Source organism: Lepidothrix coronata, unplaced genomic scaffold (assembly GCF_001604755.1).
Source record: "Lepidothrix coronata isolate B3197 unplaced genomic scaffold, Lepidothrix_coronata-1.0 Scaffold1, whole genome shotgun sequence".
In the NCBI taxonomy this organism is placed as follows: Eukaryota; Metazoa; Chordata; class Aves; order Passeriformes; family Pipridae; genus Lepidothrix; species Lepidothrix coronata.
This window is the reverse complement of record NW_016690181.1, coordinates 12,571,300-12,598,828: the sequence shown is the minus strand read 5'-3', so window position 1 is coordinate 12,598,828 and position 27,529 is coordinate 12,571,300. Positions and strand designations below refer to the sequence as shown.

The following is a 27,529-nucleotide window of genomic DNA, read 5'->3' as shown; positions in this document are numbered from 1 at the left end:
CAGAAGAAATTACTCTCCTGCTGCTTGTTGATATTTAAGTGTCTGATCTTAGGACGAGGAGCATTACAGTGACGTGGAAGATACAATAACCAAAATGCTTCCAGGCTCACAGCAGCCTGGTATTCCTGCTATATCACGCTTGCTCTGTAAGGGCCACTAAAGCAACAAGTTTTAAGGTTTTGTCATTGCTGCTAAAAATAATTTGAGATTACCTCACCCAGAAGAGGGCTAACTGCACTGCAAACTGCAGTGAGGCTCAGACTGGTTTTGCAGCAGACAAGCTGCCCCTCCCTACAGCAGTAAAGCATCCAGGCATCCACAATGCCGGAATGCTGAGCCCTTTCCCCTTTGCCTGGTTTAGAAACAGATGTCTGCACACAAGCTTCTCTGCTGACCTGACTTCAGCTCAACCCATACCTGAGGGTAGACCTGCCATGAACAGAGGGCTTTAAAATATGCCACACATTGTAGCAAATGCAGAGGCTCCTCTCCCTTGAAGCTTGTACATCAAGCAGCTGAAGGCTCACGCAGGCGTTGCTAAAGTATTTATACACAGATCACATTTTCCCTTCTTGTCACAGGGCCATTATTATTCACAAAAATTAAAAATCAGGTTCTCGTATAATCACAGGACTCAAATAATTTAGTCATGGAATTACAGGGCCTAATCCAGGATTGGCTTTGATAAGTATTAGATCAGATCCTCAGTTTTAGTTTCTGGCCTGTAAAACGCTGTCAATATTACATAAACAAACTTTCTTTAGGAGTGATAAATACCACATCAACTCCAAAAGATGTCTGTATATTGGCTTATTTTAAGTGCACTTGATCCTTTCTCCAGCCCTCACAGTGTAACAAGATGTAGGCTGGCTTAGGTACTGAGCTAATCAAGCGAATCAGTAGAACGAAACAGACGCAAGAATCCAGATCTTGTCTAATGAGAAAATATTGACTTTTTTGGACTATTTATCCTAGTTTCTAAGCTCCAGGACCAGTTTCTCTGGAAACAACTATGCCATAACACCCTAGCAAGTCTAATATTATTTGATGCCAAATACCTCTGTCTTAAAACCAAGGATTTGTTGTCTACAAGCCAAAGCTGAGCTGCTCCTTTTGTTTAGTCAGGAGAGTGGAGACAGCATGGCAACTCATCCTTCAAAGTGTAAGTGGATCACCCAAGTGATACAGTTTTGCTTGATATTACCTAAAGCTCCACATGAAGCAGTTACAGAGGAGAGACTGTAACAAATATTGACGTTTCCAAGAAATTGCTTATGCTTTCTGAAGAAGAAAGAAAAACAAAACAAAACAAAAACCCAAACTCAGAACAAAACAAACAAACAAACTAAAAACAACAAAAAAACAAACCAAACCAACAAAAACCACACAAAACCCAAACCCCAAACCTGTCAGAGGCCCCATGCTGAGAAGAGTGCATGCAGATAGAAAGAAGTAAAAGGAAGGTACTGAGAGATTTACTCAATTTTTTTGTAACAAGTGGCAATTTTAAAATTACAGTGATTTTTTTTTTTTTTACCAAGGCAAATCTGTTTCATCTGCCCTCTGCCCCAAAACATGTACACACACGCATAAGGCCATAGTGAGTTATTCTTGTATCCAGCATCCTTTCTCTCCCTCCCACCTCCTCTCAGCTCTTTCAGGCTCTTTTCAATAACTGCAGCCTTGCAGAAGACTCTGGTGTAGCAAGGAGCATCTGGCAGTGCTCAGGGTTTGCTGCTGCTGTGCTGCCTCCTATACACATTGCCCTCTTGCCTTACATTATTTTTTTAATTTTTCTTTTAAATGACAAGATCTGTTTGTCTATGTTTCCTTCATTTGACAGAACTGTTTAGTGAATGCTACCACAACAGTGAGGAGAGAGCATTTGCTCTGTTGGTGAGGAAAAATCAGTACTGGAACAAAACCACCTGCCTTCAGCTGGCTACAGAAGCAGATGCAAAGTCTTTCTTTGCACATGACGGTGTCCAGGTAAGTTTTATATACCCCTGGGGCTTTAAGTTGGACACAGAAGAGAATAGCACAGCAACTGCACAACACTATGAAATGCATTCCCCTAAGAGCCACTCTTTGGGGAAGGGACTCTCCTCTCTCCCTAGCACCATACGAAGAGGACATTATATCATGTCCTTGCCAAAGCAACATAGTTCCCCCTTTGCCCACCCTTTCATCCAGTTGGCCCACAGACCAGTGTGCTGAGAAGGTTTAGCCTTTAATCTATTGTGTGCTTTTTGCTTTTTATTCCATCCTTGCTCACAGAGAAGCATCAGAAAAGCACTGTAAATCTGCCTGGGGCATGATGAAGCTGCTCCAAGATGTGAGGTAACTCCTTGTTCAGATTCAAGAAAGAGCTCATAGAAAAAAGTTAAATCAAATTACTATTCAGCTTTGCTCTCACAACTTGAAGTCTCTCCACATACATGAAGCCAAATTAAGAGTGATGGTGCTTTTAGTTCCCAGTGCCTGACTTGCACTTTTTAGTACTACAGATGTTGTTTAATTCCATTTGACTTGCTGTTTTTTCCACTGGTCTCTTAATAACTCCTTGCATACTCAACATCTGCAGAAAGACATGCAGAGTGCCTATTTGCTCTGAAGGTGTGCCTGCTCTCGAGATTTCCAGACCATTCACTGTGTCACAGAACATAGGTGCACTTCATCTGCAAGTTTGGGTTTTTGGTATTAAAGCCATCTCTTGTTTTCTTGACTTTCAGGCCTTCCTGACAAAAATATGGTGGGGAGACATGTCTACGAGCACACAGATCCTGAAGTTAATCTGTGGGTTCTGGTGTCCTTTCCTAATCTACACAAATTTAATAGCATTCAGGTATAAACATAACTATTTGGATGCAAGAGATAAGTAAGTGATGAAAAATAAGCCATAAAAAATATTCAGACTCACAGTAATATTGCCTCAGAGTGTCAAAAGGACTGCTATTAACCAAACCAGTTTTCTAGGGGACTCAGTGATTTGTGCATCCTGTGCTACTACCTGTTCTCATACTTAAAATGTCAATGCTATGGTTTCATATAGATCATTTCTATTTTGCACAGTCCACAGAAAAGCCTGTTGGAATTCTGTCAGCTCCAGATTCTATACAGTAATGTTCAGAATATCTCCAGGTGTAGCATTGTCTGCTTCTTCTAGATTTGGAGATGCCTGGTTCAAACCTCTGTATATTTTCAAGGAAAACAGCCATCACAGGGCAATATTATCAGCCACAAGCCTTGATAACCATAAGTTAAGTTTAAAAACACAGGACTGACATTAAATCAATTAAGATTTTCAGATTATTCTTCTGCAGGCATACCATTGGAGCTTGTAGTTTTCAGCTCCTTGTCACAATGAAGATGACCTGAATCTTAGGTTTTCTTGAAAAAAAACCCATACACAAAAAAAACCCAAAAAACAAACCAACAAAAACCGACCAAACAAAAAACCAGAAAATAAAAAAAGAGCAGCCAAGATGCTCAGATAGTCATAAAAATCCAGAATCTGAAACTTTAAGAAAACCTCATAACATTCATAGAATCATATACAAATCATCAGAATTGGCACTATGGAATGACATGTTATTATGAAATACATTTATTAACTGTTAAACCACATAAATCAAGAGAAAAACTTGTTTGGCACTGCTGACTTAAGACTTTCCTTCTGCCAGTATCACTAAAGATGACCTTCTTGCCATACCGGCTGCCAGATTCACAAATTCATTTAATGTGATATTTTGGCAAAGTTTTCATGGAAAAGTTTAAATTATGATTCATAATCAAAGTAATCCTTTCAAATTTTCCATTTTTTGGCCTCCTTTACCTGTAAATGCAAGAACTGACACGTTCTCTACTGCTTCTAGCATTTCCGCTCTTAATTGCTACTGAGTGACTAGGAATGGAGAATTGGGGTATTGTCTTCTAAGACTGACTGAGGGGTTTATTTCTACTCAAATCATAAGTAATTTGAAGAAACTGAGCATCCTGCTCCATTTTTGTGATGCATGCCAATTATCACTTCTCTAAATCTCGTGGATGACTTCAGCCTTCTCCTTAAAAATAAACAGAATTTGTAAAGGTAAGGATTATGCATTATTTGCTAGCTTCCCAGTGGAGCAAGTCCAAGATAAGTACATGCTAGCAGTTCTGTGTACTAATGCCAGTTTAACAGTGAAAAATGACTAAGCATCATCTTTCAACTAATGAGTTTATTTCCTTACAGTGAGGAAAAACAACCAAAGAATGAGCCAGAGCCATCAAGAGAGCTGGAGAGTTGGGATACAGAGAAGACACTGTTTTTTTCCAAGGAAGAAGATAGGTAAGTATAAAATCATTAGTTAAGATAACTCATATGACAACAGTCACAAAATAGGACACTTCTTGTGGATTAGTGACCAGTTAATGATCTAAGGAGCCGCTAAAGAACCAAGAAAATCACTACTCCTCAGAAAGTGCTGTGCCCTCTGATGACTGCTGTTGTTGCTCTCTGAAAGGAATATAGCAGATAAACAGGGATATAGCACTGCTTTAACGAGACACCACTTTACTCGTTCTGAGCAGGTAATTTCTACAGAACAAGGAATCTACTTAATACCTTGGGAATCAAATAGCATTTCCTGACATTCCCTTTAGCTCAAGGTGGCTGGTATACATTGGATTTTAGGAACTTATCACATTACTGAGCTGAGCAGAAAGAAGGTTCTCAGTAAAATCTTACATTATTTGAGTGCATCACTGCGTACTTTCCTACCAAGTTGTACTTCCACACACCAGTACTGGGGAATTTTATATTGAGTTGGCTTCTCACCATTCTAGTGCTCTTCCTTCATATTTTAAAAGATGAGCCCTGGGGAACGTTATGAGTTAGAGGGAGCATCACACAAATGGGTGACTGAGCACAAAGATTTTGTCAGTTGCTCCCGGCCACTCACAGATCTGTGACTGAGAACTGAAACCCATCCTATGTCTCTACCACACGTACACTCATTGCCAAAACCTGGGAGAGCACAAAGACTTAAGTCAGGATACGCAGCTTTTGATTGGTACAGAGTCCTCTTAGTGGTTAAATAGTGCTAAATAGCCACTTGTATTAAGCTTTTCCATGATTTAAAAAGAACTTCAGGTGTATGTGAACAATGGTAGAGAGAGGAAGCATCATCTGCAGTATGAAGTCCTGGACCAAATCAGAGTTATTAGGTTCTATTTTTACTTCTGGCATTTAACTGCTGGCATATGGAGAAAATCATTAGTTCTTCTCTCTCCCTCCCTAACCTATAAAATAGGTGTAAAAGCATCTGCCCCTTGGGAGCTACTTGTAAGCAATATCATAAAGCACTCCCATATCTTGAGTGTAGCATGGTTTGGTCATTACACTGTGTGTTCCAATTGCTATTATCTTAACAATTTATTTTAACAAGGAGGATCTCTTCCTCCCAGATCTATTTCAGCATCTTACAGTAAAACTGCAATTATCTGTTTATGATATTCGCCTGTTACCGTGGGAATGTATCTTATAATGTCATAAACTGAGAGATAGCACAGAATCAGGCACATAGAAAAGATTAGCTGTGAGGAGAATTTTTTCCTTGTAACAAATGTATTTAATAATTAGCAAGACTGTCAGAGGAAATTAAAAAGCAGTGAAGAATCATTGTTTATTTTCTGTGAAGTGAAATTGAACCCTAGTGTGCATATCCTTTGTTGGAGATGACACTTCTCAGAGTCAGAATCGCAAATTAAAGATCCAATAACATCCCTAGCTTACACAGGAGAGCATTTTTTGTGGAAACAAATCCTCACACTAAGATCAAATTGCTATCAAATACAGGGAATTTGCATTTTCTGTACAGGATAATTTCCATTGCCAATAGACACCACTTCATGTTCCTAAACACAGCAAAACAACTGCAGATCTACAGGTCAAATTTCCCTTTGGTTACCAAAATACTTGTGTAATTCCACAAGACTCAAAGACTACCTTAATACATAATTTATGAGGTCAACTCTTTTTACTAAAAGACTTCTACATTGTTTTTTTTTTTTTTTTGCAATTTACTCTAATTTAATCATAAAGGGTAAGATGCCAGTTGTGCAAAGGACCAAAGTATTCCTTCAGTAGTTCTATCAGACTCCAGTAAGGATAGTCAAGATGCTTAGTATGATCCTGGATCATGGTTAGTATGATCCAGCACTTTGAGATGGGGTCAAAAGTTTAAAATCACAACAACAAGAACTTCTGCATGCAAACACTTCAAGAAAATTTTAGAGTCAAAATAATTAAGAATTGATTCACAAACTACATTGGCCATTTTCTTTTCTTTCCTATTATTTAGGATGATAAAGAGTAATTAGCCCCCTTCCCCCTCCCCTTGTATATTTGCAGTGTTTGCAGTACATGCTGAAACACAATGAGGTTACAAATCATATTAATACAACTAAACTGAAATAACAAGAATGTGCATTTAAGTCTGATGTGACTTTGTTTTTCAAAACCTTCTTTTTGGTTTGAAATATTTTTGCTATGGTAATGTGATTGCTCTGACTTCTACAGCCTTCATTTTTGCAACCCCCAGCATCTGCCTGTGACAAGAAGCTTTATATAGAATAATACTGAGCCTATTCCCATGAACTAATTTTAGTAAATTGTCACGAGCCTATATTTTTTTCCACTTGCAGAGGAAATGCTAAATTGGAAAAACAGAACCCTTCTGAAAACACAGCGTGGGCAACATTCATGTTTACCCGGTGGAGAAAATTCTGGAGTGCCCCTGTAACTGTATTTATGGGGAATGTTATAATGTACTTTGCTTTTCTGTTTCTATTTACTTATGTCCTTTTACTGGACTTTAAACCACCTCCACCTGAGGGTCCATCTGTTAAAGAAATTATACTATACTTCTGGGTGTTTACCCTTGTCTTGGAAGAGATCCGACAGGTAAGTGACCCACATCATCTTAGAAATAACACATTTGAACTTGCAACAATTTTTTCAATAGACCTGCAATCTGTACAGATGTACAAGCTTGAAGATTTCAAGTGTCAAGTGCAGTTTTACACAGGTGAACAATACAGAACTTACCTTATCCAAAACATCTCACTTCTCTTCCAGAGCAAGCTCTTCCTCCACCACATAAACCTATAGCTCCATCTCTGTTTTTCTATCCTACTCCAGCTGTAGCCAAGTGGGCTGCCAACATTCATATTCTTCACTTTGTAAAGTTGCTTCCTGATTTCACTCCCCAGAACTAGGTGGGTCCTCCCACCACAAACAATGTAAATTGGAAGTAATGTTCTACACCTGGTAACACAGCAGACAACTACATCCTTTTAAGAGATTCTTCGTCACTGGGGACTGTTTAAAAAAGCCCAAGTAAATGGATTCAGATTATTTGTGTTTTTCCTAAAATATTTCTCAATGCAAAACATTAGCAGATCTCTTCTGGGTTTGCTTTTCTTTAAAAAAACCAAACAACCAAACCCACCAACCCTCAAAACCTCTTCTCCATTACTCTCCCATTACTGGTTTTGGAGTGTCCTCAGTTTAACAACTGAAATATTGTGTTAACAATGCTGCTAGTGTGTTGCCAACCGTGAGTGCATAAAGCTCTTCTCTTTAGACAGAAAAAAAGCAGTTGCAATCATTCACTCTGGAAGAACCAATAGGTGTTCATTACTTAGGCAAAAGGAACAGGGAAGGGGATCCCAGTTTATTACAATTTATCTGAAATTGTGCAGCAAGTCCATAACCAGAGGAGGACATAGAAAATATCTGGAACAAAGAACATTTCATTATAAACCTGTAAAACATGAAGACTGCCAGGCTAAAACCCAATTAAGAAACCCAACTCCTTGTCTAGATAATCAAATATGCCCTTACTGACAATTGCAGTACACAAATGCGAATCTGTTCATGCTGTTTAGATAGCAATGTCTAGAAACTGAACTTAGCATGGAAGTTGTATTATTTAACAGCTCGAATGCTGACTTAATCATAGAATGGTTTTGGTTGGAAGTGACTTTAAAGATCACCTAGTTCCAAAACATCCTGCCATGGGCAGGGATATCTTCCACTAGAGCAGATTGCTCAAATCCCCATCCAAACTGGCCTTGAACACTTCCAGGGCTGGAGCAACCCCAACCTCCCTGGGCAATGTATTCCAGTGCCTCGCCAACCTTACAGTAAAGATTTTCTTCTGTAAAAATCTTAAATCAGGCCTCAAAAATTCTGAAGACTATTATCACAAGAATAAAAATATTTTTTTTTCTTTTTTATCCAGCTTCTGTGCTTTAGGATGGTAAATTGAGCTTATGTTTTCAGCTTTGTTTTTTCTTATTACACTAGGAATTTGGTTTTGTTTTTCATAATGAAAGAGAAAAAGGAAACAGGTATTATGTTAAAGCTCACAATGAAATAGTGAAATAGGTCAATAACAATGATTATTTCTCTTTTTCAGAGTTTCTATACAGATGAAGACACAAATTTAATGAAAAAATTTAAACTGTATGTGGAGGATAACTGGAATAAATGTGATATGGTGGCGATCTTTCTTTTCATAATTGGGGTAACCTGCAGGTATATATTTGTTCCATGTGATGTGGTCAGCATCAGTAGCAAGGGCTATGTACATCAGCTGACAGCAGAGTCTAATGCACAAGAGGACAGGCTGTGACATTTATTCTTACAAACTTTGAGACATGTTTCTGCAATAGGAGCCTCTAAAATTCTGTTGCAATCATAGAAATTACTCCAGAGGCCACAAAAAGACATATTGATACATTCAAATACATGTACTGAAAAGCTCTGCTTTGTGTGTTTGTTTTTGGAAATCACTTTTACTCAAGCTGTGAAGTTTTTGTTTTATTTTCTAATAAACCTCATTCAAGACAAGAGAGAGATCAGTGTTCCTCCATCTTTTGGCTATTTGTCATCAATGTACAGACATTATGGCAGGTTCCTCTTACAGGCTTGTGCAACCACAGCCCCAAAGTGCTTGCCTTTTCCTAAGTAGGCTGTGCCCTGAACCTAAGTGTTGTATTTGAGAAAATACTTCTCAGCAGTATTTGCAGAGATCTGATATTTCATGTCTTGTGTTCTGCAGGATGCTGAACTCAACTTTCCAAGCCGGCCGTACAATACTTGCCATTGATTTTATGGTGTTTACACTTAGGCTTATACACATTTTTGCAATTCACAAACAACTTGGACCGAAGATCATAATTGTGGAAAGGATGGTAAGAGTGTGGTCTCTCTCAGATAAATACCCGTGCCTTCTAAGAAATGGAGAGTAGGAAATCTTCTCTTTAAAAAGGAAATCAGTTTATAATCTATCTTTATTTTTAAGGCTTGTTATTTTGCATATTACCCTGAGTATTAGATGCAATGTTTGAAATAGATCCCTCTGAAGAGCTCTGTAGTGTAAAAAGTTGGTCTAAATTTACTAATCCTTGTACCTTACCTAATAATTTATACTCAGGTCTGGCAAACAAAGAGTAGAGAATCTTTGACTTACTGCTCTTCCTCCTACTTTCCTCTGTCTGCATCCAGAGGAAAGACCTCAGATGGATGACAGGCCATGCACAGAAGGGCAGGTCTTCCACTGACTGACTCTGCTCCTCCTTGGGAAACAGATCATGTTTCTTGCAACAAGAGTGAAAAAAAAAATCCACGAAAAAGGATAGTTACAAATTTGCCACAGGATTTATTTTTACTTGTGCTTTTTAGCTCCAAGTTAAAATGAAAACATACTAATACTTGGTAAGCATATGCTGGCAGATGTTGATAAAATATTTTTATTTATTACCACTCTGCAGGAAAAGAGACATTGGGACTACAGCTACTGCGCTTGGGTATGCATTGCTATGTTGAAGTAGCTTTTTATTTAGGCAAGTTAATCCTCAAGGTCAATTAGCTCATGCTAACCAATTAATACAGTTCATCTAATTGTAAGTGCTATTATAGAGTTACAAATATTTGATTTGTGACTCACAGCAGAACTCAGTAAAAGCTCTGCAGTTTAAACAAGCCTATACATTGAATAAACATAACTAGCAAGCTGTTGGATTTATCTACAAATGCAATAACTGGAACTCTAACATGACATTTGGTTGAAGTAGCAAAAGGGTAAATGGCAAATAAATATTTACTCTTGATCATTATCCAGCTTACAGCATACTTTTGTATGGTGTTCATATTGTAAGGGAACAAGCCAGATCCTAACCCTTCCTTTGCTGCATACCAAGCTAAACCAGGGCTTTGAACAAGTACATAAACATGTCTACTTTGTTGGCATCTGAAGTCATGCAACATATCACACGGATTGAGAAGATTCAAATAAGAACATAAACAGCAGCCTAGGCAAAACCACAACATGAGACCTTTCATATTCCCCCCATCCAAGCCAACACAATGCCTTAGCTTTGGTAGTTCAACGTTGAACCTTACATCAAATGAAAGAATAGTGAAAGTTACTTCAGTAGAGGAAACTTTCTTTAAAGGTTCATCAAGGGGGTTCAAGCAAGATCATTTCCTTTACTTAAACAGAGATGCAATCCAAGATGGTCTCTTACAGTTTTTCTTCTTTATAACCTTGCCACAGAATTGCTGAAACAGATCTGTTATCTGTTAAAATGACAGAACAATGCCAGAAGAATGCCCGTTCCCAGAAAGAGTGCACATTGGAAAAAAATATTTCCATACCTCCTACCACTCTCACATCACTATGGCACAATTACAGTCATGCAGCACTGCTAAATTTTAAATCATCCAGAAAACAAAAGAGATTGATGAAAGTCAGAGAGACTGTCTTGCCTGGTTTGGAGACCCTGCTTCTTATTAGAACTCCAAGTAACATCCTGGAGGTCTGAAATGCCTATGCTTTTGGGTTACTGTAGAATCCAATAATCTAATTGAAATGAATCTACAGTCCCTAATGAACTCTGTCAGATTAGATGGGAAGAGGATGAAGTGTTCCTCTTCCACCAGGGAAAAATTATTGCACTTGAAATGCATATTAGATTTTTTTTTAAGTAAGTGTTTTAGGATTCAATTACTTCTGCTCCTGTAAAGAAACACAATATTTAAAAGCAGGAAGACCTGAAAACAATCCTTTAGATGCATCACTTAGCTCGAAAACTGAAGACAGAAGCAACCTGATCCCTGCAGACTTCGCTGTCTGCTCTCTCAGTGGTTCAGTATTCATCAATGAGCACTGACTTTTACTGGGATTCTCTGCTGCAGCAGAACTCTTGTAATTGACAGTAAAGCAGTCCATAGTGCTGAGATATCTCACAGAAAATATGCATTTAAAGATACAGTGAGATTGACTTAAAAGATAAAACGTGTTTCATTTTTAAATGTTAGATGATTGGAAAGCAAGGTTTTACTTTAAAACATGCCTTTATCTAAATGAGCTATCAAAGAAAAATGCTTATTACAGGCCAAGAACAACATGAAAACAGCAAGGTCAGGAAAGGAATTCTGTGCCTGGAACTGTATCATATTCCACCTCCTTTAACCTAAACAAGGTTGTAAAGAAACAGAATTATTTGGACCATATTCACACAGAAAGACCACTGTTCTTTGACGATGGTATCACAGTCACTGCTCCTTTTCTCCCCACCCCCTCTATTTTTTAGATGAAGGATGTTTTCTTCTTTCTGTTTTTCTTGAGTGTGTGGCTCATTGCCTACGGTGTGACAACTCAAGCTCTGCTTCATCCCGATGACAGCCGTGTGGAATGGATATTCAGAAGGGTGCTTTATCGGCCCTACCTTCAGATATTTGGCCAGATTCCACTGGATGAAATAGACAGTAAGGAAGTTTCTGTCCCCCTAACTTGGCCTTTTTTAATGCACACTTTTGATTAGAGTATGAAATTCCTTCCAAGTATTGTCTCCTTTTATTTTATTTTACTTTTTTTTTAATCTTTGTCCTACAGGAAAAAGTTTTCACATTACTGTAACATAAATAGTATATTTGCAAAGAGATAGCATGCATTGTGGAAGTACAATAGAGCATAAGGGCAGGCCCTATTTAGACAAGGTCTCTGAAATATTCAGACAAGGATTTGCAGTTTTAAAGGCTGGCATACCTTCCTTCACTTTAATCCATTTCCATTCAGTTTACCTAGACCCAGATAACCCTGTGTAAACTGAAATAATAGCACCTCCATACATTTTGGCAGTAGTTTAACATGACAGTGTTAAAACAGTACTGCTCTGCCCATAAGCAAACACTTATATTTTAGAATAAATATTCCTCTAGAGCATTTATTTACTCTGGAGATAAAGCTGCCCAAATCAAATAATGGTAGTAATTGCTTATGTGCAACATTGCAAACAAAACAACATAAAAATAATCACAAGACACAGAAATAATTAGACATAAAAGTTCAAAGGCAACATTTGAACTTTTATAGGCAAGCAGGTGAAATATATTAATAGGTCATCTCCCAAAGAAGTCTGAAGTAACACCACAGCATTTAGCCAGAATAACAGTGCTAAATGTCAGTGGTAATAACGAAGTAGGATTCAAACTTAGAGTAATATAAATGGAAAAAAAAAAAATCCCATACACAGAAGCTAATTGGTAAGCATTCTTTCATGTTCACTCTCCCTAATAAGAAAAAACATGTCTTAGAAAAGCCAAAAAAGTCTGAGTGAGACAAGAGAGCAGGAGTGTGCTTCATCTCAGTTTTAAATGCCCATGGTGTAATCATGCACAGCACAATCAGTCACTTATTTCCATTAAGGTAATTGGAGAGACAAATATTTCTGGAATAGGATTCACCTCATTTGGAAAAAGGTCATATGTAGCATTCCCTAGAAATGTGTGTTTCTCTCCATTGAAACTTCAAATGGTGTCTTCACCTGGATAGATAACTGGCTAAAAGAAACGGAGAAAAAAATAATTAACTGTACAGGCAACTTCCTGAAGGGAGTAATTTGTCCTGGGACCCTCTGGGGCTTATTCTGTTTAATATCTTTATGAAACATATGGAAAAGGAGATGGATAATGAGGAGAACAAAATTTGCTGACGAAACTACATCACTGACTCCTAAGAGATGCAGAGGAACCTCATGAGTGTTAAATCATCAACTGAAATTCAGTGTAGATAAGTATAAAGTGAAAGCAATTCCAGCCGTGGTGAGCTTTGATATAACTGCATGCTTTAACAAGTATGACCTGGGGTTATCTGTGGCAGCTGCAAAAAGAATTACTAGTGAAAAACATGGAGAATGAAACAGTAAATATCATTATGCCACTCCAAATTAGTGGATTTAATTCATAGCTGGAGACAGACTACAGCACTAGGTCCCTAGTCTGATGCAGTAGAACCAGATGTTCTTCCTAGCCTTGACTGCAAGCTCAGATACTCAAAGCAGTTTAAATTTATGAGGAACCCCATTCCCAGTTTTACTGAGTTTTCTCCTCTAATGCACATACCAGCACAAGGACTGCGAAGACACAAGCATTTAGGGCAACACAAACTCGGTTTGACTTTGAGAACTCAAAACCAGTCTAAAAAGGATCCAGCCTGTTCCCGTTCAATACAATCCCCTTTTTGATGAAAGCTACTAAAAAAGCCATCTATGACAGCCATCTTGGCACTAAAGGAGCAGCTAAATTGTGGAGGTCTGCACTGTCCTAGGGTTGCAAATGTCTTGCAGGATAAAGAAATGTCTCTTCATGTACACGACATGATTACATTTTCACAAAATTAAAGACATTGGATGTTAGTGCACACAAATGATCTTTCAACTGCAAGAAAGTTCTGTAGCTCAAGCAGTCAAAGAACTGCCCTGTTGGGGTAAAGAGTCTCTCGTATTTATGGTCCTGCTAGTAGTCAAAAAGGGCAGTACAAAAATACTACCACAATATTTGGTTTAAGCTTTTAATGTTTGTAAAATATTCAGAACAAAATTGTGCTAGTGCTCATATGCAGCCAGTGTTAAATCTCATTTTAGTAATCAATATCATCATTGTCCTTGATTTTTATTTTTATTTTAACAGTAAAAGTACTAAATATCCACATCTATCCATGCCAATAGTTCTTAAAGAAAGACATCTTTAGAGGTGTTAATTCAGTTTTTATTTGCACTGAAATAGCTATGAAATGCATTACTTCAAACCTCAGGAACAATTTGTAATTCTTGCCATTCTTTGTTGAAAATCAGAGATCTTGGTCACCAAAATGCAAAGCTTTTGTCCCCACACTAAGAAACATGTGGCAGTAGGATTTGTCTAAACTATTCTTTTACTTCTCTATCTTTCTTTGCAGCATCACGAACATATCCCAGGAACTGCACCTTTAATCCACTGCAGATTCTGCACGAAAACACACCATCGTGTCCTAATAGCTATGCCAACTGGCTTGTCATACTTCTGCTGGTCATCTTTCTACTAGTCACAAATGTTCTCCTTATGAATCTCCTGATTGCAATGTTCAGGTAAGAGTGATTTCACCAAGTATCAAGACAGAGGCTGCAAAGGTTTAAGTGAATGCCCACATTTACTACATTGCTGTTGGCTACTTATTTAGGAATACACTTGCAATTTTCCTGATGAATATTATTTGGGGATTGATAGGCAGAATTCTGTGATCATATGGCTCTTAGGTTCTCATCATCCTCACTCTAGCCACATTGAAGATAAGAAGAAAAGAAGCCTCTTTGACTGCTAAAACTTCAATTAAACATGCATAGAAGGGTCTGGGTCCCTGGCTGTGCTGCAGCATAAGACTGCAAGTGCAAAGCAGGCATAAACTTGGCAGACTTAACAGTGTATGATCCACACATAAGGGAAATGCTTGTCAACACGGCTAATAATGATTCATTTGGTTGAAGGACTGATGTGGCATGTTTACTGATCTATTCTGAGTAAAATAGAATTACCTTTCTTTAAAAAAACTCCAAGACCAAACTAAAACAAATGTATCTTTTAACATTTGAAGACTGCAACTGCAATTATTTTAACACCTAAGAATTTGCACAAACTTTAGATGAAACTAACACTACTTGCTGAGCTTGCTGTTCCTTTTTTAAAGTAAATATGGGACTAAAATTTGTAATAATAATCTTTATCTTGTTGTGGTAAAAACAGTTATATAATTTTATTTTCCCTTCCAATTACAGTTATACTTTTCAAGTTGTTCAGGGCAATACAGACATCTTCTGGAAAGTTCAGCGCTACAATCTGATTGTGGAATATCACGGTCGTCCTGCCTTAGCACCACCATTTATCATTATTAACCACATAACTCTGGTTCTCAGAAGACTCTTCAACAAAATGGAACATAAAAAAAAACATCTGGGTGAGTTGCTAACAAACATCTGGCAACTGGAGACCCTGACACTCTCCTAAAACATGGTGCACAGGCAAAACAGAAGAGCAAGTCAGATTTCCTAAAGACAAGAGTCACAATTTATTTTTAACAAAGAGTGCCAGGAGATGACAAATGAAAAACTAAGGTTTATAACATAAACAGTTTCCCACAATGCATTTCTTTATGCATCATAGTTATTACCATATAAAACAGGTTGAAGGAATTTGATTTCTGAAAATAAAGCAATTTGATAGGTTTCATGAATAGTTATTTCATTTGCTCCTGAATTTTAATAATTATTAATTATGGGTAACCCTATAAACAAATACCAGGTCTAAAAATCTACTAGGATCAGTGGAATTTCCCAGTACAGAGACACGGAGAGAGAACAAGCACTCTTAGAGAAATAGTGATATCTTAAAAGTTATAATTAAAAGAGCAGATGAAATTCAGGTAAATACAGAAGGGGCTTTCTATCATGATGGCAAACTTGGTAGTGTCTTATAATAAGCCTATTTACTTCTCATGCACAGGGTGATGGTGGGCTTTGGAGCAGAACTGTTCTCATACTAGACCAATTCATAGCCCCCTCACTAAGCTCCCTGTCAGACACACTCCTCCTGGCTAGCAAAGCGTGCTGCTGAAGATTCTTCAAAGAAAAGAATTCTTTTTTCTCCTAAGCAACCAAGTACCTGACCACTCAGGCTATAGATTCAGCAGTGTTTGGAGCACGCAGCAAGTGTGCCCTTTTACCAGTCTCTAGGAAGATGCAAAACTAGTATGTTCCATTCAAAACACATGTGTGAAGTTGAGGTCTCTTGTTGGCTTGGACACTTGACAGCAACAACACCAGGCTTTCTATTTCAAGGCAGGGGGATTTATTCACAGTTTGTCCTTCCCACTTATAATTGCTCTAGTGAAGAAGCTTAGATGATAATGTTCAGATGCACTTTAAGCTCTGCTCGTTGAATACTTTGGGGCTAAAATATTAAGTCCATTAAGGTTGTAAATGAGTTTAAATGAAACCCAAGAACTTGGTTAATGCTGTTCTCTAGAAAATTCAGGAGTCATATCTAACTGCAAAAAGGTTTAATGCCTGCCATCACAAGAAAAAAGTATAAAATACTTACTTTACTTCATTTTCATAACATGACTCCTGCAATTACAAAGGGTCTGCAATGGTAAGACTTCACTTTCCTTTAGCATATCAGCCTTTCACTACTAGTATAAGAGAAAAGGGAGTTAAATATAACTCTTAATTTATTTTTCCTACAGAAAGAGATCTTCCAGTGGGCCTAGATCAAAAAATCATAACATGGGAGCTGGTGCAAAAGGAACATTATCTCGTAAACCTTGAACAAGAAAAGAAAGAAAGCAATGAAGAAAGGCTGAAGGCCACATCTAATAAGTATGTTATTCTGACCTACAAGAAGTGTAACTTGCAAGTGCAGCTTTGAATGAGATCAACATTGAAGTGCTTGTAAAGGTTATATGAAGGGTCCAACTTGAATGCACTTAGGAAATACACAGTCCATGAAAAAATGTGAGAGGCCAGCATCACTACAATATTAGAAGAGTTTTTGTCACTTTCGATGTACAACTATAGACCTGTAAGTTCCAGCCAAATCTGCAGTCAAGTTTAATGAAAATTATATTCATGAAGAAATGGTGGAAAAACAGCTGGTTTGCTATGCTGCAGCACATGTAATTTCATCCCCTGTAGGAATGAAACACAGGAATGACACTTTCTGATGGCTTAGACTTTTGAATAGAAGTTTAAGATACCTTGAATTAACCCCAGCCCACAGATGCAGAACAAATATTTATGGCTTTATGGCATGACGGAGTCTCCATTTACATACTTCTATAAAATATCTCCCCAGCAAGAATACCACTTAAATTGGTTTAGTATGCTAAAGTCCTAAGTTGGTATTCAGAGGTTTAAACCTTTCAATGAGACACAAAGTAGTTATACACAGGGGAAACAGAAACATCTAAGGCAATACTGAAAGCCAGACAGCAGAGCACTCTTTAAAGAAGTTTTTAATACCTGTTCCAGTGGTTTCCTCTTATAATAAAACTGACTTCAAATAGAGGCACAGTGGGTGTGAAAGTTACCACAAGAAGAAAGTTCCATGGAAATTGTCTTGTGCTCTCTGCTTTCTTTTGAAACAAACCTCCATCTAACTCATAGAATAGTTGGAGACCGAAACGGTGTCCTTACGTACTCTTCTCCCTCTCATTTACATGGACCCTTAATTCATAATAATTTAGAATTATTATATTGGTTTAAGCTTTATTCTCATAAGCAGATCACTGACAAACCCCAGGAGTGAGAGCTTAATTGTTCAGATAAAGCAACAAATACATGTGTAATTGCTTTCAAACAAAGGGCACTATTATACTCTTTTCTAGCTTTAAAGCCGGAATGCTTTAAAGCCGGTACATTGTAGGTGAGCTTACTGCTTGGAGGGGAAAAGTGAGAATCTGTTCAGCTTCACAGTATTTCAGGTATAGCAGAGCCAGAAAGACTAGAAAAGATTCAGACAAACACCACCAAACCCATGGCTTTTTATCTTTGCTCTTAGGTGGTAGCGGTGCATTTTTGAAATCTTATGAAACCCTCAGAAAGTGATTCTTTGAACTTTGCACTGAACCAATCTCAAAATGCATTAGACCCACCCAGCAGTAGGTTTTTCACATAAATGTGATTGGAACATAACCTCTTAGAGGGAAACTTTGAAGTAAGTAGCTAGGAGAAACTGGAGAGGGATTTGCCAAGCCTATGGGGAATCAGATGCTAAGAATAAGGAACTGATGGGAGAAGAGCTGAAGGATGCAGAAAGCATGTGGATAATTCCATGATTTGGAGGCACTATATGGAAGTTCCCTACATAATTCCTTTGGACTGCATGAAAAAATGGATTTGAATGTCAAGCCAGTTCCCAAAAATGAAACCTTGTGTAAATTTTAGGTGACTTACCTCGCCTGTGTAGATAGAAAATATTGTGGCCTCAGTTCTCACTCCAGGATCAGTTTCCATTTGGTACAGGTGGGAGAGCCACATGAGTGGCTGAAGAGACAGAAGGCTCCCTTCTGCTGCCCTTGATTTCCACGGCAGCTGGGGCTAAGTGGCCCTCACCAGAAGCTGAAGGGCTGCTGTGATCTGTGTCAGTTTATGAGTCCCTGAGCAACAGGTGCATGAGAGTGTTCCAGAGATGCTGCTCTGTCCAATAAATACTTCCGGGAACACTTCAAAAGGACAAAACTTTTAGGGGGCTCTGGGATGTCTGAGCAGCACAGAATGCAGTGAGGGGCCATGGCTCTAGTAAGTTACACTGGGTTTGTGTTTCACAATTCCTTCTGAAGCCTTTCCTTTTTGCTCAGTGTGTTCTACTTTGTTTCCACAGGGTGGATAATTTGTCTAAATATTTTAGTGGATTGAAAGAACAAGAAAAACGGTTTAAAGTTCTGGAAGCCCAGGTAAGTAATAGTTTTATAGGCATTTGTATCAGCTTTAGGATTTCATCATATTTCTCTCATTTAATAGTGGTTTGGCAGACCCCATTTAGGGATAAAGAGAAGGAGAAATGTATCTGTATGTTTTCTACCACTGGTAGAAAGGAGAAAAGGGAATACAGCATTTTTTGCTCTCTTTGCTAGTCTACTTGAAAAGTGTTTATTTCCTTTGTTAAGGATGCTTCTGGAATGAAATGCTTCATCTTCCCCCCCCCCTTCTCAGCCTTCTCCTAATCTTTTCTTTCTTTAAAACTGCCAGCTTGAAAAATACCCCTATTCTGCCTGATCTGACCTAATCTTTGTGGACATCGGTTTTTCTAATTTTCTCAGATACCAGGTAGGAGCATCTCAAAGGGAAGTGTCTAACACACAATCACGAAATGCAAATAATAGCAGGAAACCCTGTCTTTCGCTTCTGATGACAAACCCTTGAAATATAAACAAACATTTCTTAATCAGTCTGAAAATGTTCAGCATTACCAGGTGCTATGTAGCACAACTGCTATTGTTTTCTTTATCTCTACACTCTCCAGTGTAATTTTGGCCTTGCTGAAAGTTCCTTATCTTAATACTCCTGTTACAGTTTCCCTTCCCTCTCTTATCCATTTTATGGCTTCCTGAAAAAAGTCATGTTATACAAGTCCAACAGGAACACACAGGGAATGCTTTAGTAAGTTTATGCCAGCTTGAGATAATGCAATATACTCAGAAAAAAGGGAAGGTATCTAATCAGTAACTATTTTGTAGATTTGCTACTGTACAGCTGTTATCTCCTCAATGGCAGAGGTCTTAACCAAAACCAACCTGTGCACACAACCAGCTCCAAACTATACATGTAAGTATTGAAAACGATTATGGATAAGCTAATTAATACAGTTGAAGAATGTAGTTAAAAAAATGCAAGGGGAAAGAAAAGATTGGAAAATAACCACATAAGGAGATACATAGAAGTAATGGGAACATAAGCAAGGAACAGAATACTAACACTTCAGAATGAAAGAAAATCACCTTTTGCAAAATACATTTAAAAGCTTTGGGGAAAGGACTGTCACTTAGTGTGAGTTAGAATAATCTCACACAACTTCAGGCACATAAACAAGTATCTATTTGCCACAGAGGATTTTCTTGGGGGTTTCTTGAGTCAATGAGATAGTCCTACTGAAGTTTTACCAAAATATTTAATATGGATAACAGTAATCATTAAAAATAAAAATTGAGCAAGTCTTCTACTTCGTTTTAATCAACAGAGTTCACTTGCCTTCAGAGCTGCAATTATTTCTGTCACTTAAGAATCTTGTTCAGTGTCCCAGGGTTCCTGTTTGGAGTTTAAAACATTAGACACAGAAAAAGACTATTTCTCGGCCACTGCAGGATATCCAAAACAGTAAAGATTTTGGATATTCTTCTACATGATCTATTTCAACATCTACCTATTTCTATCTATTACACAAAATACCCTTCAAACCCCATAAACCGAACATACTACAGGGGAAAAAGAAGTAACTGGATAATTCAACAAAGTTGTGACATGACAAGACCTCAAGTCACTCAGACTTGAGCTAACCTCAAGCTTTACTTAATTCTGTCAGAAGCTTATAAAACCCTTATGTGAATTGCTTCATTATCAGCATTCAGTAAGAAAACCTATCCTGTAGCAGGCTCTCCAGGCATTTTAATACTGTAACCGCATAAAAATCAGAAACTTAAAAGAGCTGTAAAAATAAACCTATGTTTATCATTTACTGAGCAAATGCATAGTAATAGAATCTACAGTATCCTTTTTTTTCAACATTTTAAAGTTTCATAAGCAATTACTATTATGTTCCCCTTCTCCTAAGGCTTTTAAACAAACACATGACTTTTACAACCCTATTAGGTGTGATGAATGCCAACACAGAACGGCCTTTGCCAGAAAGAAGTGAAAGAGAAGAGCATGTAGATCAGTTTGAGAATGACATCGCATACATCGATAATTAAATTTATTCTTATTTCTTCAGATTAAACCTTTTGTCCTACTGTACTACTGCAGGAGTAAAATCCTGATCTCATGAAGGCCTAAGGGCCAGCTCTCAAAACCTTTACACTGAGCACTGTCAATGGCTGACATTACTGAGGATTTCTCGGTCTTCCTGCTTCAATTTTTGGGCTTTCTTTGCCCCTGCTCATATAGCGGTTTTCTGCAAAACCATTCCACAAACAGCACTAAAAGCTTTCTCCTCCGGGGTGACTCTACCACTTTATTTTCCAAATAAGATCTGCCTTCTGTTCTCCAAATACCACACCCTCAATCCATCGCCATCATTGCCAATTTCCACACTTCTCTGTTTAAGGGAGGGTCCCTTTGGAAGGGTGATCGTTTACGCACTAAAAACCAAGCCCCTTCCTTGGCCAAGAAAGCAAGCTCGTACTTCTGAGTTGCTTAGAAAGGAAATCATGAAATATTTTCCACAGGAAAAGGCCTGGGATACGGAACTATTACAATTCATACAGTTCCTGGAGTTCCTACAACCCTTAAACAATTGCATTCACTGTCTTCTCTTCCCACGCTGGCTCCCGTGAGGTATTTCTTTGCTGGTATTCCTTACTGAGAGCTCCTCACTCATCCCCAGAAACTGGAAGCTTATTTCTTGATCCTCAAGCGTGCAGCGGCTTGCACTCACTTCCCAAACACAAAGTATTTGGATCCTCCCACAGTCAGACCACCAGCTTCTGTCACTTGCTTTTTTGTTGTAATGCCTGATCATGGCTGCTGCCAGCCTCCCACTGTAAAGGAGCCGTTGCCCTGTACCACGCCGCATGGAATGCTGCATCCACACCTAAGCGGTTTTCTGACTGCATTTTACTTTCCTCTCACAAAGGTTAGGAAAAAAAAAAATCATTAGGAGACTTTAAAACAAGAATGTGTACCAAGAATTATCCCCTGAACTAGGAATCTGGACTGTTTGTCGCTTTTTTTCATTACTTACACTGGCTTGTACATTTTTAGCATGCAAAAGCTCGCTGGCTTTATTAGAATTCTGTATGAAAAGATACACCAGTAAAATTAGTATTAATACTGTTCTTCAAGGGGAAATTTCTTTGGAATAATATAAACAGCATCAGAAGGGGGAAGTATTGGGCTGTGTCTTGTCTTACACTGATAAGCTTCAACTGCATTTCCTCACGCATATGATATTGCTTCTATGCGATGTAAGTGTAGGTTGCACAAAAGCTGTTACCAGAGGTGGAAAAAAAAATAAATCTCAGCTCTGACAAAAATACCTTTCAGAAATGAGTCTTTTATCAACATATATTAATCTTGTTATAATGGCTTCATAAAACAGGCATTTGTCCAGTTTATTCAGCTGTGCCCCAGGCCTCTGACTCCCATTAACAGCAATGGAATTCTGGTAGTTCTACCTGTTCTTCACCCTAGGCAAGCACAAATCATAAACCCAGTCTGTACTGAGCTACATTTTTTTTGTTAAGAAGTAATAGGTATCCTACAACCAGCATGCTTTGCTCTAGGCAGCAGCTTCCACTTCGAAATGGCTACTTATTTGCATTGTGACCAGCACACTAATTATCCACTGGAAACAGCAATCTATCCATTTGGAATTGTTATGTCCCACTCACACGCACTGGAACAACCAACGAATCTACCAACGACTCCTTAATTAATGTGCATCAAACTCTACACTCATTCTGCTCTTAAAAGGTGGATTTCAAAAGATGGAGCACAACTGCTCATTTTACTTTGTTTTCTGCTTGTTCTGCCAAATGATGCATCTGTTCAAACATGAAGACCCCCCCCAAGTGATCTGGGCCTACCAGTCAATTACTGGTAAGATGGACCCCCCTCAGAGGAAGTCAGCCCCTCAAACACCCTTCCAAGTTTGAGCAAGCACAGCCTACAGAGAAATATCACAAATTCTTAACAAGTCATCTTTCACTACACAGTTATAAATTCCACCATTGGGTTGGTTCATTTAGAATACCAGCAAAAAAATCTGAACTAATCTGAGTTTCAAATCATATAACCTTTCAAAGTATTTAATCTTTCAACCTTATTTATTAAATTTACTACATTGCATATAAAACTACTATATTTGTCATTCCTTACAACGTGAATCATTGTACGAGATGATTCATCCCATGAGGGGATTATAAATTGTAAAATGGCTGAAAATGTTAAAAATGTGAATTTTAGAATCTATGGGACTTGACGGAGAAGTTAACAAGATGGTAAACTTAGAGTAACACTCTAAAAGGTTTTCAAGACAATTCTCAAATCAAATAAACTGAGTATTTGTTAAAACTTCTACTCCTGCATAACTCAGCATGGTTCAGAGATGAAGAAATCAAGCTAGAACCAAAGTTTATTGCATCACATAGAACAAAAAAGTATCCAGTTCTGGTATAAATATATCATTCCCACAAATACCCCAATCCACACACAGAATCAGTATGGAAGCAGCTCCTCCTGGAAAGGACATACAAATGTGCAGATCAAGGATAATCATATCATAATATAATTGGGCACTATTGTGCTTTCACTCTCAATGGCAATGAGAGAAGGATGTTTCTGAAAACGGTTTTCTTCTGTGGGACAGGGCCAGGAGAAACCACACCTTGTGGAAGACTAGGTTTTATTTTCACTGTTCAAAAATCTCTACCTAATGAGCTCATAACCTTTTCTCCAGGATTCCACAGGATTTGAGAACAACTCTTAAAACTGGGAGTTACTAGGAAGCCTTGCAGCCTTTTTGCTAACACTTCTTTTTCTTTGGATACTTCAGCTCCAGAGCAAGCCCGAGGGAGCTGTGAAAGCGAACAAAGCATACCTTATTCTCTCCTGCTAGGTGCAACTATCCTATGCCCACAGATTTCTCCTGAACAAAAAGTCTGGAGTTTATTTTAGGTAGCTTGATTTCTAACAATATGACATGTTCTTGGTGGCTATGACACAAATCGTTGGACAAAAAGCTATCACGTGGTTTTCAGAACAGGAAAAAAAGAAAGGGAAAAATATGAACAAGACAATACAAGTCCTTGGATTCCTCCAATGTGCTTCATCCTTCAGGACTCTTCCTCCTCCCCTTCGTTGTCTACTTTAGGTCGGAAATTTTTCCTACTCTTTTTCTTACTGCAGTGGAATCCAATTGTTTCCACTGATGGCTCTTCAGCTGCACCACCAAACCTTGCACTAAGCTTATCTTCTGTATTCTGGTCCCCTTCCATCATGCACTCCTCCTCCTCTGTTGCCTTTCCACTGTCACTGTCTAAGTGCCCCAGCTCTACCTTATCTTCTTCCCTCAAGTCATCAGTCTTCTTAACAGATTTTCCTTTCAGATCTGTCTTCATCTGTTTCTTATGATCCTCCCCTGTTGATCTTTTCTTTTCAAGTCCATCAACACCTCTTTTAGTTGGTTTGGTGAAGACAATCCTCCCAGCTCCACAGCTGGAAGGGTCCTGGTTGAAGTATGGGGTGTAGCTATCTTGGGTAGCTGAGCTTTGTTCCTCCCCTCTTTTCTTCAAACCCTCTAGAAATTCCATGGCCACTGCCCTGTTAGTCTTGTCACTAGACTCTGAAACTCCCTCTAGGCTGTATTTGGTCCAGCGCTCTGGGTGTGCCACGTAGTCAGGCACTGCAGGGGAGGTTTTGGGAGCCAGCACTGGTCTGGCTTGCTTTCCCATGTTTTCTGGAACCATGTTACCTGAAACTGTGGTTGGAGGCAACGGACGCTTAAATCTCCCATCAACAACATTATCTTCAGGCATTGAGGGCACAGACAGCTTGGCTGCCTCTTCCAGGGAATCAAAAATGCTCTGGCTACGGAGAGAGAATGTAGAACTCATGCCCCTCAGATGGAACGGCTGGACTGGAGATCTGTGACTGCTGTTTGAGGAGTCAGGAGTCTCCCCTAATCTGTAATCCCCATCATCTACAGATGGCTCCTCAGGAGATATTGTATCAACTTCTGCTTCACCTGCTAACCCCAGATCATCAGAGTCAGAATCGCTGAGCGATACCGTGTCTGAGGGCAGAGCTCCTTCATAGTCTCTGGCATCACTGGCCACGATCCCCAGAAAGGGTTCACCTGCCTCCTGGTCTCCCATCTTCAAGCTGTCACTCCACTGAGGTCTTTGATGTAGGCCCAGGAACAGCTGCAAATACAGTTTTCCAAATGCCCAGCGAGTTTAGTGCCTGGAATACAACGGAGCATAAAAACTTTACTGTGAAATGAGAACCAAGTATGAGACCATCATTCTGTGCCGTGCAAAATAATTATTACTGCAATATAACAGGCAACTGTACTTTAGGGATTCTTAAGCAATTTTCCTTCAAATGAAAACATTATTTAAGGAACGAATGCACATTAAAATTAAAGATTTACACAAGACTGAATACAAGAATATGAAGTAATTAAATACAGTGCTACACACCAAATTTCATTGCAGATTACAGCAGGTCCAATTACTGGAAGACGAATATAAGGCTTTTGAGCAAATCTGAATCCCACATAACTGTCTTATGCATCTTCAAAGAGACAGCAATGACCTTTCCAAATTACACCCTGTGTTTATTCATACGGTAAAAATCCACAAAAACACATCCTAATTTCTCACACTTTGATTTTGCCATTATGATCCTTTTTTGCATTATACCTTCTGTCCCAACAACCACCATGTTCTGCCTATTGTAAAGGACACTATAAATGATTGAGGCCAGTGGCAGGAACCCCACAAAAATATCAGGGCCAGTTTCAGGTCTGCTTTAATGTGGCATAAAGTACAAGCTCCACTCCTTCCTTGGCTTTAAGCTCTCGTGTCATTACTAGATTCCATGAATCAGAAAACAAGCCAGCTCAAGAAATCAATCCCACTAGATTAAAAAAACTAATCGCACATGCCATGCTTGCACATGGAAACAAGGGGAGATTGCAACCATGGGCATCCAAGAGCAGGCCCTTCAGTCAGTAAATGACAGCGTGATGTGAAGTCTGACTTTCAGAAGTGGCTGGAATACGGACACTGCAACCTGCTTGAAGGGAACCTGCTGAACTGAGGCCGTTGATGATCATGCTATCACTTGCTGGGCAATAGGGAACAAGAGTTGGCAAATACACCCTTTGGTTCAACTCACAGAAACGTGAATTATGAAAACAGTTCTAATATATTATTAGAATAAGCTCAACTACCTAATTATAGGTTTTTCTGAAACGATGCAGTAAACAGACATGGAAAGTCTGTGAGTCACTCACTTTCTCTTGAGACTGAGTCAGCTTCCCCTCCTGAGGGTCAGTTAAAGCCACCAAAGATCTCAGCACTTCCACCCTAGAAAACAAACATTTCCATCAAGATACTGGAAATGTAGTTTTAAAAAAAGTTTCAAAAATAATTCCTTCCCCCTGAATCATCCAAAGCTGCAGAACCAGGTTCTAAATCTGACACAAACTCATGCTGGTATAAAAACCTGCACATATTCCTGGATTTTTGGCAAAAGAACAACACACAGCCTAATAAGGCAGGCACGACTATATTTACTCAGTCTCCACATTCACACTGCCAACTTTATTCTGTAAAACAGAAGTTTTTTTTAAAAAATCAAACCATAATTTGCATGTGCAGAAAGCTACTATTAAATAAACAGCATTAAATACAGTTAAGAAAATAGAAAAACAATAGTTATGCGTTGCCACTACTAAGTGCTGCTAAGTATTAAGGCCATGAGTAGCACAGAGTCCTGTTTTCAAACAAAGGTTGTGTTTACAGTTAGGGCCAGATTTTCATGAAGCATAAAACATAAAGAATCTTCTGAAGAACCCAAGAGACCGAGTGCTGTGTTCCATGTGAAGTCTGGGTGTCTTTGAAAAAAGGGATCTGACGACTGCCTTTGAAAACACCGCACGACATGTATTTCCTAATGGGAAATAATCTTCTTAAAATGATAGGCTTTGGAACACATGAAAAGTAATGACCACAACTCAGAAGAGGCACTGAATCACACAGCTAACTAAAACAGCTGTTTTCAGATGGCACTAAAAGTGTTCATTGCCAGCTGTGAATCAGGGTATCTCTTGTCTGAGGGTACTTACACAGAAAGGAAAAATTCTGCTCCTAAGGAGACATTTTAGCCTCTACAGCGTTATTAGCCAAACATGCTGGCCCTTACACCACACCACTCACAGGTTTGTCACAGCATGATCACAGCACGACTCGGAGAGGACGGCGTCTCTCCGCATGGGAAGGTCCCCATTGGGCTCTTCCATCCTGGTCTTGCTCAAACAAGCTCTGTGCGTCTTCCTGCAGCCTGTGAGGAGAACGGAGACTCCCGTCACCCCAAACCACGGCCACGGGCCCAGCGCCCTTCCCGGGCCGGGATGCTGCTGGATACAAACCGCCCCCACCACAATCCCTTCTCGATGGCCTCTGCACCCTCCCGCTCCCGCCCGCCCGGGCACACGGCGCGAACCGCCGGGGAAGGGAAGGGGGATCGCCCCGTACCCCGACAGCGCACGGGCCCAGCCTCTTCCACAGCAGCCGCCCGCCTCGCCCGCCTCTCCCGCTCCGCCCACGGCCAGCGGCGCGCCGGGACAGCGAGTCCCCTTCGGCAGCCCCTTCCCAGCCAAAGCGGCGGCGGGACCACAGCTCCCGGCGAGGAGAGCGGTGCGGAAGGGGAGGGAGTCGCCGGT

At 39.2% G+C, this 27,529-nt stretch overlaps 2 protein-coding genes across 6 annotated transcripts in view; one reads left to right on the top strand and one right to left on the bottom strand.

The window, feature by feature from the left end:
* TRPM5 (transient receptor potential cation channel subfamily M member 5) overlaps positions 1-21,087 on the top strand; it is a 39,139-nt gene extending 18,052 nt beyond the window's left edge. Inside the window, exons 12-24 of the mRNA XM_017809456.1 lie at positions 1,844-1,989; positions 2,733-2,845; positions 4,235-4,330; positions 6,688-6,946; positions 8,466-8,584; positions 9,111-9,243; positions 11,647-11,821; positions 14,292-14,460; positions 15,145-15,323; positions 16,611-16,743; positions 18,746-18,818; positions 19,602-19,689; positions 20,731-21,087. Of these exons, the coding sequence (XP_017664945.1) occupies positions 1,844-1,989; positions 2,733-2,845; positions 4,235-4,330; positions 6,688-6,946; positions 8,466-8,584; positions 9,111-9,243; positions 11,647-11,821; positions 14,292-14,460; positions 15,145-15,323; positions 16,611-16,743; positions 18,746-18,818; positions 19,602-19,689; positions 20,731-20,831 (1,784 nt within the window). The 3' untranslated portion in view covers positions 20,832-21,087. The remainder of the gene's footprint in view (positions 1-1,843; positions 1,990-2,732; positions 2,846-4,234; positions 4,331-6,687; positions 6,947-8,465; positions 8,585-9,110; positions 9,244-11,646; positions 11,822-14,291; positions 14,461-15,144; positions 15,324-16,610; positions 16,744-18,745; positions 18,819-19,601; positions 19,690-20,730) is intronic.
* Positions 21,088-23,194: 2,107 nt separating this feature from the next.
* TSSC4 (tumor suppressing subtransferable candidate 4) lies at positions 23,195-27,468 on the bottom strand. 5 transcript variants are annotated; one of them, XM_017809489.1, is made up of 4 exons: positions 27,342-27,468; positions 26,933-27,147; positions 26,099-26,171; positions 23,195-25,041 (listed from the first exon to the last, which is right to left on the bottom strand). In XM_017809489.1, exon 4 carries the CDS (start codon positions 24,951-24,953, stop codon positions 23,913-23,915), a length of 1,041 nt encoding a protein of 346 aa, XP_017664978.1. In that variant the 5' UTR covers positions 24,954-25,041; positions 26,099-26,171; positions 26,933-27,147; positions 27,342-27,468; the 3' UTR covers positions 23,195-23,912. The 5 variants fall into 5 exon arrangements, with proteins under 5 accessions (XP_017664978.1, XP_017664987.1, XP_017664959.1 ...); XM_017809498.1 differs by having other exon boundaries at positions 27,010-27,147; XM_017809470.1 differs by having other exon boundaries at positions 27,024-27,147.
* Positions 27,469-27,529: the final 61 nt, after the last annotated feature.

Bases quoted from the DNA above. Each gene is read 5' to 3' on its own strand.
- TSSC4 (XM_017809489.1), bottom strand. From the start codon at position 24,953: ATGGGAGACCAGGAGGCAGGTGAACCCTTTCTGGGGATCGTGGCCAGT.